The sequence below is a fragment of the Muntiacus reevesi genome, chromosome 12 (genome assembly GCF_963930625.1).
Source record: "Muntiacus reevesi chromosome 12, mMunRee1.1, whole genome shotgun sequence".
NCBI lineage: Eukaryota > Metazoa > Chordata > Mammalia > Artiodactyla > Cervidae > Muntiacus > Muntiacus reevesi.
Genome location: NC_089260.1, coordinates 55,602,344 through 55,614,603, shown reverse-complemented (window position 1 = coordinate 55,614,603; position 12,260 = coordinate 55,602,344). Strand labels below are relative to the sequence as shown.

Genomic DNA, 12,260 nt, shown 5'->3' with positions numbered 1-12,260 from the left:
TGTTTTCAACAGACCAGTAGGCCCTTTCACAGCCCTGGGACAATAAGGGCAAAATACAATTGTTGTACCAAAGCATAGCTGTATCCTAGTAAGAGTTTTCGTGTTCCCCCTGCTATGAATACATAAAATGCAGATGCAATTCTGCCAAACCACAGGGCATCCTGGGGGCTTAGGAAAGTGGGTAATGCAGAGGAAGAACTGTTGAGCTGGTGTGGGGTCTCTACTGTCTGAAGACCAAATAGATGGGCCTGAAGGGCTCACAGTGGAAATCACATACCAGCTGCAAGTGTCCTCACTTGAGACCTCAGTTGGAAGGAACAGCTGAGAGTCACACATGCACAGTAGGCCTGTTCTGCAAGACCTTGTTCAATCACTACTCTCAGCAGCTGCAGCAGGCTCTTCTTGTCTGCCTGCCTTCTCTCAGTGTCCGATCAACAACCCTGTTCCAACCTCAGAAAGGCCAACACCCTGTCTTCTACCTTGCAGAGAACACTGATTTTGTTTAAAAATCCCATCTTTTTGGCAAAGTAGAGATCATATTCCATACACACTGTTTCATTATCAGTCCATGATTTCCATTCCCTTTCCCTACTAAAGTCTGATAAAAACTGGCTTCATGCCCTGCTTGATTCTGATCTTAGGTCCATTCTGCCCCTTCTCCTTTCCTGAGGGGAAAAGTCCATGCAGAAGATGCCTACTGTGTATTTAAGCTGTCTTAGATGTCTGCAAAGCTTGTAATGGAAACCTATGAGAAGGGCAGTGGTTCCCCACTTTAAGAATATTTTACCAAGACAATACTGCTTCCTTTTCTCCCATAGTGAGAATTATTTAACTATTAATTAATATTATCGAGTATTTATTTATATATTAATATTATAATTAATTGATATTTAATTAATTATAACTCATTTTTTATTATTTAACTCACTTTTTAAACTTTGGCATCTTGGAAGCTCAGAGATAAATTTAAGTGCTCTATTATAATATTAGCCTAGGGTTGTGGTTTCGCTCTTTTCTTTTTTCCTTATTCACTATTAATCATTTACTTAGTTATGTTTATTTTATAACTATCTGTTTCAAGTCTTTTTTACAAGTTTATCACTCAAACTAAAATTGGTTTTTTCAGAGTGATCTTGTAAATTGGACAACTTACATATCAGTATCTCCAAATTACACAGTTCTTTGTATTGTCCTAGTTGACAAATTCTGAGACATGTATAATCCCAGAGTTTTGCTGAGAACTCAGACTTAAGTATCCTTAATACAATCAAAATCACCCCTCTAGGTATTTTAGAAAGTTTAAAATTATTTCTTCTGGCCAATTTTAGAAGACTTAGAGAAAGCCTTGAATTTTGAATTGGTCATTTGTATTTAAAGGTCTCTGTCTAGGGAAATTGTTGTTCTTTTCCTGCTTGCTAGCATACAAAATCCTAATTGAAAAACCTTTACACCTGGTTATGGCATGCATTTAATTTACTTCTGTTCTATTAGGGACCTGCCTTGGTTGGGAGGGAATACACACTGGAATCTCAATGATTCTGTGCCTTAGTCTGTGCCTCAGGGTAAGTTCAGCCCTGGGATGCTAAGAAACAGCCCCAGATCCAGGTCATTTGTGTCTCTTCCTTACAGTCAAGAACAGCAACCACACCATACCCCAATTTAGAGCATCTCCAGGTTCAGTTCAATTCAATTCAGCACAATTCATCAAGTAATTTTCAAGTATGCCAGGCATTTTCAAAGTCTCTGGGAGTATAACAAGGAATAGGACTCAGTCTCTACCTTCATGGATCTCACAAAAAGAGAAAGGTTAGTAAACAACTCGAAAATCAAAATCAAGCTGTATGCCAGGCGGGAATGGAGCACAGAAGTGGAGCTTGTAACCCATGGGGAGAGGCAGGGCAGGCTTTCCAAAGCGAGTGGTTCAGGTAGGCATCACAGAGCAGTCCCTGGGGGAATCCTGATGGAGGTCCAGGCCCAGATGTGGGTCAGAACCCAAAGGATTCAAGACAGGTGGACTGGGATCTTCCTGAGGGTTCTCAACTTGAGTCTAGTGGGTGGCTCAGTGGGAAAAAATCCACTAGCCAATGCAGGAGATGTGGGTTCCATCTCTGAGAAGGGAAGGGCCTGGAGAAGGAAATGGCAACCCACTCCAGTATTGTTGCCTGGAGAATCCCATGGACAGAGGAACCTGGTGGGCTACAGTCCTTGGGGTGGTACAGAGTCCAACAGAGTTTAGCGACTGAATGGGGATACACACACACACAGAAGCATGGGTGATCCCACCGCTGGCCAGCAGGGAGGACCATGATCCCGAGAGGCTGAGCGATCCTGAGGCAGTGAGGAGGGCGCTCCCAGGCTTGGCGCTCCTATACGCCCCTGGGGTCCCAGCAGGTGGGCTTTCTCCCAGCCAGTCCAACCATGAGAATAGATAATGCTGCACATCGGCGTCCTCAGAGTATTGAAGCATTTTTTTTGTAAACCACCCAGAAAGGCCTCGTCCAGCTTGCATTTATTGCTGCGTTATCAAATGGTTCCGCACAAGGTGTGGCCTTTGCATTGACAGAGCAAAACTGAGGCACCCCCAAGGGCAGGGCACTGGAAAGTGAGGGCAGAAGCTGGGGGTTCCAGCCCCCACCACCACCTGTCAAAAAGGCAGCGCCTTTCCTTGAAGCCTGTGGGAACCCCACAAATGGACGCTGGTGATCTTTAGAGAAATCTACAGCTTACAGTAAAAGGCCTTTTATTTTAAAGGGCATCCATTTCTGCCAGAAATTGTTAGGGGAATGAAGGCAGGGGATAGAAGCAATCAGCAACCAAAAGCAGATAAATGAAGTGTTGGGTGTCCTTATGAGGGCCTTGGCTGGGTCTGGGGGCTGCGGTCCGCTCCCCTCCTAGTCCTGGCCTTTCTCAGGAAGCCCCGCATCTTCCCCTCCCCCATCTCCTCTCCATCCTTGGGAGCCCTCCCTCCTTCAGGAAGGCTTCTTTCTTGTACACATTTCAGGGAAATGCTCTGACCAGCCCTGTCCCTGTAACCTGGGTTTTCCCAAGACTCGGCCACAGAAACCTGATCCTGTCCCAGACGTTCCTGCATCCCTGACACCATATTTCCACCTCCCCTCCTTCCTTCAACTGAGTACCTTCTATTTTATCGATTTTTAATCTGAATAAAATGGAGTATGTATTCCACCTATGTAAATAATGCGAACTATTTTTCCTCCTATTTTCAAGTGACTTTGAGAAATAATATCCTATCAAAAGAACTGCTTTCATATCTGTGAAGAGAAAAAAAAAGTCTTTATCATATAGATTGTATCTCTTATTCTCCTTCCTCCAGGGAGACCTCCTTTGAGTCCAGGTGTGAAAGAGCTCCTGGGGAGGAGGCAAAAGGGAGAAAAATTAAGAGGAAAGCTAAGCCTTGGAACAGTTAATCATATTTATATAGAATGTTTTCTGTTCACAAAATACTTTAAGGAACTCCAGTTCACTGACTCTCACTCAAACCTGTGAAGAACAGGCGTCATGGGCAATTGGCCCAGAGATTCAGGGCTCGCGAGCAGAGAATTTTCCCCATTTTCACCACCGCCCCTCCAGGACAGTGTTGCCAAGTCACCCACCTCGGCCGGGTATGTCACCCCACCACTCAAGGCCCGCAGGCACCTGGCCACGAGGCTACTGAAAGTGCCCCGACTCCCAGGGGAGGCCCACGTCCTCCCGTCTGGTATATCATGTCCACAGTCTCCTGACTTCCCTGGCCAGCTCTGCACTCCCCAGACACCCCAACTTCAGCCTCAGCAGCACCTTCAGCTCTGGTATGTGGCTCGGCTGCCTCCCCCTGGACACAAGCTATTTCTCCTCCAAGCATCTGCTTCCCGCACTGACCTGCTGTCCCTTTAGGGACCTGCATTTGTGTCCTTAGCACCTGGCACTTCTTAAGTATCAAGGTTTGTATGAGGATGGAGTGGAGGGAGAGACACAGGAGGGAAGCAGGGGAGCACCTGGGTCTGGGATGCAGCTTGCAAACCTGTTATCCTTTTGTCTTTGGTCACACCCGGGCTGACTGGTGTGTCCTCCCAGTTCTCTCCTTGGGACCCTCTTCCATCAGGGGCATTCTTTTCATCTCCTTCTACCCCATACAGGCAGAGTCTTCTACCAGAAAGGAGCTTGGCTCTTAGGATCCATCAGCACAAATATTAATGCCAACTTATGTCATCGTGAACATCCCATGCCGGTGCCCCTCCCCTGGCAGATCCTTGGCTGTGCTGCAACCATGCCACCCATCTGACACGGCCAACTGCCACCCCCAGCACACCTCATTCTTCTTCATTTTATTTACCCTGGGTTAGTGTCACCATTTTTGCATCCTCTGGGCCCCCTTCCAAGTCCTCTAAGCATGAATAACTCTGAATGCGGGTGAGTAGACAGTAGCTTTCATTAGAATTAACACTTGATTATAAACCCCAGGGACCCAGACTCTGTCACTCTCCCACGGATGCCCTGATCACAGATCCTTCTAAATAGGCCAGTGACTGTCAATACTGGTGACACTGGCAGGTGATTTGTGGCCATCACATTTACATGCATGGCAGGCTTGCAGAAGTACCTTGAGATGCAAGGGAAGAGAAAACGCCACAGACTCTGTCTCAGATGCTTCGGCTGGTGTGGCTGAGGCCTGGCCAGGTGCAGGAGCTGGCATTTCCATGGGTGGGGACCATCCTGGAGCAGCATGCCATCCTGCCCTTGAGCATGGCTACTTGCATAAGATCCTGATGCTGGGAAAGATCGAAGACAAAGGGAGAAAGGATCGGCAGAGTTTAGAGAGCATTACCAACTCAATGGACATGAGTCTGAGCAAACTCCAGGAGATAGTGGAAGGCAGAGGAGCCTGGGATGATGCAGTCCATGGGGTCGCAAAGAGTCAGACATGACTTAGTGACTGAAAAACAGCCTGCTTCCCTGAAAATGAGCAAGCCTGTGGAGGCATGGCACTTGTGCTCCTTCTTAGATGACCTTACAGTTGACCTTCAGCAGCTGTGATCACGCACAGATGTCATCTTGTGCACTTACCTGTGGGCTTGTTTCTTTGGGCTTCCCTCATGGCTCAGTTGGTAGAGAATCTGCCTGCAATGCAGGAGACCTGGGTTCGATCCCTGGGTTGGGACGATCCCCTGGAGAAGGGAAAGGCTACCCACTCAAGTATTCTGGCCTGGAGAATTCCATGGGCAGTATAGTCCATAGGGTCACAAAGAGTCGGACACGACGGAGCGACTTGCACTTGTTTCTTTGCTTGGGTGGATGGTGACAGGGCCTCGGGCTTTCATTCAGACAGTGAGCACCCTAAAACCACTTCAGAAAGGGTCCCCAAAGGGGCCAGATTTCATCAGTGGCCCAGAATGTTTCAGTGAGTGTAGAGAAGAATATGAGGAGCTTGAAGTCAGAAAAAAATGTGGGTTTAAATCCTAACCCTACTCCTTGTTCAAAATGTGTCCCCGGGTCAGCTGAGGGGTTGGAATTCGAAGGCCCCTAGGCCAAATTCAACCCACCGCCTGATTTTCTTCTGTTTCACTCTTGTCTATGCTGTTTTCTCCCTATAAGGGCAAAGCTGAATGCTTCTGACAGACAGCCAGGGCCTGCAAAACCCAAAGTATTTCTTATATTTACAGAAATGTTTGCTGCCCCTTGGTGAGAATATTTCACTCTCTGAGCTTCAGTTTCCTCATCTATAAAATGGGCAACGATACTTACATCGAGTGAGGGATGCTGTGAGGAGTAAATGGAGTAATGAGTGTGGAAGGTCAGCCACAGAGCAGTGTTTGGTACACATCAGGAGTTTTTAAATGATTATTTTCATTTTGCTCTTGTCCATCTGTGTCTCTCTTTGCAGGTGAGAGAAGGTCACCTGGCACTGTCCCTGCTTCCTCCTCTTTATTTCTTTTCATTTTACCATCCAGCAGAGAAAAACTCCAAGGAAAAAAGAGAGTGGTGGTGAAAAAATAAATGGTGTGGAAAATAAACTGACTCTAAAGGAAAATTTAACTCTACTGGGGATCTCAGATTACTTATTCTATGTCTTTTTTAAATGTCTGCATCGGATATTTCTTTTTTATTAATATTCACTTATTTATTTCTGGTGGCGCTGGGTCTTCATTGCTGCTGTCTTTTCTCTAGTTGTGACGAGAGGGGCTGCTCCCCAGTTGCGGTGTGCGGGCCTCTCATTTCCGTGGTTTCTTTGGTTGCAGAGCACGGGCTCTAGGCACCTGGGCTTCAGTTGTTGCCACATGTGGACTCAGTAGCCGTGGCATAAGGGCTTAGTTGCTCTGCCGCATGTGGGATCCTCCCAGACCAGGGATCGAACCCGTGTCTCCTGCTTTGGCAAGCAGATTCTTTACCACTGAGTCACCAGGGAAGCCCTGCTTTATGTCTTTTGAGTAGTCATTTCTATCATCCTTTTATGTTCCATGTAAGTATAGGTTGAAGTTTGTAATAGTGTACAAAGAAGGGTGACTCCTCGCCCTCTCCTAAGTACAGAATGCTTTTTCCCTAGAGAAACAACATTAGATGTTTTCATATTCTTACACACAGAATGTTCGCCTTCCTGGGAAATGTTTTTTTAATCTAAAGATAATTTAAAAATTGAAATGGGCTGTACCTATGCGAGATCACCTAACTTGTGTTTTTTTCATTCAGAAGGAAATCCCAGTTGAGAGTAGCATGGAAACATGTACATTACCATATGAAAAATAGGTAGTGGGAGTTTACTCTGTGATACAGGGCACTCAACCCAGTGCTCCGTGACAACCTAGAGAGGTGGGATGGGGTGGGAGGTGGGAGGCAGTTTCAAAAGGGAGGGGACCTGTATGTGTGTATGTATATATATATACACACACATACATACATACATACATAAGGCTGATTCATGTTGACGTGTGGCTGAAACCAACATGATATTGTAAAGCAATTATTTCCCAATTAAAAATTTTAAAAAAGAAAAGAAATTTCTTTTCACATGTCTTAAAGAGGAAAAGACACTTTGCTTCTTCCCACAACTTTCCTCTACTGCTTTCATAGTAAAATATTTTTAAAAATTTCCATTCAGTATTTCTCTTATCAACTCCTTAGCAGCCTTACAATTTGCCTTGCAAAGAAGCTGAACTCCTTGGGATGGATTACGAGGAGAACGCGTATCCCTACCGAAATTAAACATATTAAAGCATTTAAATATTTTTAATCAGAACTATTACAAGGTTTAAAAAAGAGATAAAATGGTTTCCATGCAAGGAGATTTCGAACATCTTAGACCCAGTGGAGTTCATATGACTTTTTTTTTCCTTCACCTCATCCCACAAAGATCACAGCATAGGCGGTTTTATGTTTTTTTCAATTATTATACTCTTTCAACTAGGTGAATTTGATAAAGAGTCCAGCCAAGTGGATCTCTGGCTTTTATATCTGTAACGAAGAGACAAGCTCTAAGCATGCTGAAGAAATGGAAAACCATTCTGGTTTCATGACCTGCTACTCTTTGCTGTATAATCAGCTTGAATTGGGCACCATTTTTCCACAGACAAAAATCCAGGTCCAGTGGTTAGAAATCCATGCTTTCACTGCCCAGTGCCAGAGTTTGATCCCTGGGAGGGGAACTAATATCCCACAAGCCTCACAGTACAGCCAAAAAAAAAAAAAAAATCAGGAAAACCAGGAGGACTGTTTTGGTCCAGAAAATGGGAAGATGAAAAAGTCTTGGTTTTCCTTCTGGGAGCTTGTGCTTCTGGTCGATTTTGTGAAAAGAACCAGAATGGGACCCCTTGACCTGGGAACAAGCATGTTCAAGGCGAGCCCGAAGGAGCAGGTGTGATAGGACCCCCAGATCCGAACCTGAGAGGCAGCACCACTCCGGGGTCACCTTCATCCCTCGAGGTTGTGAGCCCTGGAGATCTACACCTCACACACACTACTCTATACCTCTTCTCACCTGTCGTGGACCCCAATCCGATCCCCGTCTGAGGCCGTGGTGTACACTTGGGAATCTATGAATTTGGATGTCTGCTCTACTTTGTTAGTTGCATCAGCTCAGGCAAGTTATTTAGCCTCCCTTTGGGTCTCTGTTTCCCTGAGTGCTTCAAAGCGCGCAGAGTGCGGGGCGTGCTGTGCACTTGTAGTTGGGGGGCCGGACGGGGGCGGGGGTGGACTCAAGATTAGGGGTCGGGACTGGCTTCCCTGATGAAAGGGATGATGCTTGAATTCTCACTGAGAGGTGGTTTTTTCAAGTTTGAGCACAGCATTTTCTGTCTTCCTGGGAGAGGGAAACCTGGCAGGGTGGTTGGGGGACCGAGTTAGCCAGAGGAAGTCGGGCCGAGAGCCGCCAGGCCAGGCTTCCCAGAAAGAGCGGAGAAAACGGCAGGTCCCAGCACAGCGCTTCTGCCTCCCAGCAAAGGAAGACAAAGCAGCCGGAAGATTCAGGAAGGCGCCCGTCGAGGCGCTGTCTAGAGGCGCCCCCTGCCGGCCAAAACTCACAGTTCCCTCGGGAAGAATTTCAGAGCTCAGGCCCTTGAGTTGACTGTGCATGCAGGGTTTATCTGTTTGTTCTATTCTTCTTTCTGCTATTGTATATACTTGAAATTTTACACAATAGCAACTTTTTTAAAAGCCCTTTCTCACTAGCTGAAGTTCGGTTGTGAACATGGGTCCTAAAACCCTGACACCAACCCTTGGCTGGCCTGTGGTGGGGTTGAGGGGGCAAGGAGAGCTGCCCTTCTGTACTCCTTAAGGAGAGGGAAAGAGTCTCACTCTACTTACAGTGTGTGGTTCTGTTCTCTGAACCTCCTACATCTAGGGAATTAGGCTATAAATCCACATAAAGCATTCTTTGTCTTTTTCCAAGAATTCTTGTTTATGCCCAGGCCACAAACAACACAACGGGAGAACAGATTTTATTTCACAATGTTTTGGCATTTGCAGCTCAGACTGAAATTGCAAAAGCATAAGAGGAGAGCAATGAAAAATGGTGCAAAGTTTTTGCATATCTCTTCCTATGGTTCTGACTGTATTTAGAACTCTTCCTTCCTGCCTGCCTGCCTTCCTTCCTTCCTTCTCTCTTTCTTTTCTTTAGGTAATGTACGCGTCAAAAACTGTCCAGTGATAAAAGACAAAGAAAGCCTGTGGAAACATTCTAGATTAAAGAAAACTAAATAGACAAGCCCAAGTGGCCAATCCTGGTTTTCCACTGTTTGGGCTTCTCAGGTGGCTCAGATGATAAAGAATCTGCCTGCAATGCAAGAGACCGGGTTCAGTCTCTGAGTCAAGAAGATCCCCTGGAGAAGGGCAGGGCAACGCACTCCAGTATTCTTGCCTGGAGAATCCCATGGACAGAGGAGCCTGTTGGGCTACAGTCCGTGGGGTCACAAAGAGTCAGATAAGACTGAGAATACACACATATATAAGTATTGTTACAACTCGTGCTATGGCTTGTTGTTAATAAACCAGCTGTAGGGCAGACTGATTTGAACTTTCTTTGACAAAGTGGAATTCTCCCTCCCTCCTAAAGGAGGTGGTGTGTTTTAGAAGAGCCTTCTCCACATCAGGACCACAAAGGTGATGTTTCAGGTGTAGTAGGTGGAGCAGGAGTGGAGGGAAGCAGTAAGAATATTTATTTTTTCATCTGGAAACATACTTTTAGGGGGAATACTAACTAAACAGGCTTACTGCCCAATAAGAAAAGTGATTGATAAGTGATTTCTGTACAAGGTTTAATCTGTGAAAGATGAGTGACAGTGAGCAGAAATTTCTTCTTTGAAGCAGAAAGAAGCTGTAGAAAGAGTCTCAGATCACATGAGGGCAGAGAGCATACCAGATGCCACAAGAAACATGGCCAGGGAGACCCCATGGACTCCTTGCCTTATTTTCAAGAAATAATTAACTGGGGGACTGAGCTACATTTATTCCTGTTTAGAACCAGAAAGGTAACCAACTAGCCCCTCGCCTTTCCTGTGATTATTAGTTCCTTTAGATCACAGCATCCCAGAGCTGACAAGGAGCCTTGGAGATCATCCACCTTCGAAATGAGGATGCCAATTTAAATCATTGTCCAAAGCCATGGAGGTCATCAGTGGCAAAGTTGAAACAGCCACCCAGTTCTATCAACATGCAGTCCACAGTTATATTCCCACCAAACAAAACGACCTCCAGAATTTATTTCTGCTGAGTACACAGAAAGCTAACACCCCTCCCCGTTTTCAGCCCCCACACCCCACTCTCATCCTTAGTAGCTTTCTCACCAGCTCCATGTCTTCTCCATATGGTGGGGGCCAGTGGAGGACAGATCCTAGGAGTCCCATCTACAGTCCAGCTAAAACTCAGAGAAATGAAGAGCTTTGCTGTGGTGGAAGCTAGCCTGTCCCAAACCCCCAGCCCCACTGACTCCTTTCCAGAGTATCGCACTTTTGACAGCTTGTCTTCCCGCTTGCCTTTGTAGGTTTCACAGCGGCAGCCTCCCTGGTATCCCTGGCTTGGGCCTTGGCCTCCTACCAGAAGGCCCTCCGGGACTCTCGTGATGACAAGAAGCCCATCAGCTACATGGCTGTGGTCATCCAGTTCTGCTGGCACTTCTTCACCATCGCGGCCAGGGTCATCACCTTCGCCCTCTTTGCCTCGGTTTTCCAGCTCTACTTTGGGATCTTCATTGTCCTTCACTGGTGCATCATGACCTTCTGGATCGTCCACTGTGAGACAGAGTTCTGCATCACCAAGTGGGAGGAGATCGTGTTCGACATGGTGGTGGGGATTATCTACATCTTCAGCTGGTTCAATGTCAAGGAAGGCAGGACACGCTGCAGGCTCTTCATTTACTATTTCGTGATCCTTCTGGAGAACACAGCCTTGAGTGCGCTCTGGTACCTCTACAAGGCTCCCCAGATCGCGGATGCGTTTGCCATCCCGGCGCTGTGCGTGGTCTTCAGCAGCTTCTTAACCGGCGTGGTTTTTATGCTCATGTATTATGCCTTCTTTCATCCCAACGGACCCCGATTCGGGCAGTCACCAAGCTGTGCTTGCGAGGACCCTTCTGCTGCCTTCACTCTGCCTCCAGACGTGGCCACGAGCACCTTGCGGTCCATCTCCAACAACCGCAGTGTCGCCGGCGACCGCGACCAGAAATTCGCAGAGAGAGATGGGTGTGTCCCTGTCTTTCAGGTGAGGCCCACGGCCCCATCCACCCCATCCTCTCGCCCACCACGGATTGAAGAGTCCGTCATTAAGATTGACCTGTTCAGGAATAGGTACCCAGCGTGGGAGAGACACGTTTTGGACCGAAGCCTCCGAAAGGCCATCTTAGCCTTTGAATGTTCGCCGTCTCCTCCGAGGCTGCAGTACAAAGACGATGCTCTCATTCAGGAGCGGCTGGAGTATGAGACCACTTTATAAAAGAGAGGACTTGGAGGGGCCACGACCTCCAGACAGAGGGGTGACCGCAGGGCTGTGGCAATAAGGAAACTCTCCCCTAGAGCAGGGCGACGGGCTGCGAGGCTCCCAGTTTGACCCTCATCAGATTCGTGTCTGACCCTCCATCAGCAGAGTGCCTGCTGTTGGCCTCTTTTCAAAGAGCACCCCCAAGACCCTCCTACTCGTCTGAAGGGAACAGGCCAGCTGAGTGGGACTCCTTGTTGCCGCCAGCCCCTCCAGCCCAATCTTCAGTGCATCCATCCAAGGGTACTGTTGTGATGGGAAATACTGCCTCCAGTCAGTAGGGTGTTTGGATGGAGTTAACTGATCTTTGCATAAAAATATACTGAATCACACATACACACATGAGTACACACACACTAACACACATGCCAATCCTCTGTCAAAATAGTTTAAGTGATTTCTCTTGATGCAAAGCTGTGATTCCTGCAGGAATATGAAAACCAAGAGAGAGAAAACATATCCCTCAAGACTCCAGAAAAACAAACAAACAAAAAATATAGTGAAGCTTAGAAAGAATTCATAAACCATCCTCATGTGAAAACCTTACCCAATGGACAGAAAACCCAAGTTTGTTTACACATGTATTAAAATTGATGAAATGGTTCGTTTTCAACACACGTCAGGATTTTTTTTTTTTTTTCATTTTAAATTTTCAGTTGAGAACATCTCCTATTACAGAAATCCTATGCAGCCCATGGATGGCTTCTGACAAGACCAAGGAGCTTGATACCTTAGTGATGTAAGTTCAGTGATAATCAGGATGCAGTATTCAGTTGCAAAAAATGTAGTAAAACCACGGAGAG

At 46.6% G+C, this 12,260-nt stretch overlaps 1 protein-coding gene across 1 annotated transcript in view; it reads left to right on the top strand.

Moving 5' to 3' along the window:
• XKR4 (XK related 4) overlaps positions 1–11,415 on the top strand; it is a 302,217-nt gene extending 290,802 nt beyond the window's left edge. The window contains exon 3 of the mRNA XM_065903650.1: positions 10,469–11,415. Coding sequence (XP_065759722.1) covers positions 10,469–11,415 — 947 coding nt within the window. The remainder of the gene's footprint in view (positions 1–10,468) is intronic.
• The last annotated feature ends 845 nt before the right edge of the window (positions 11,416–12,260 follow it).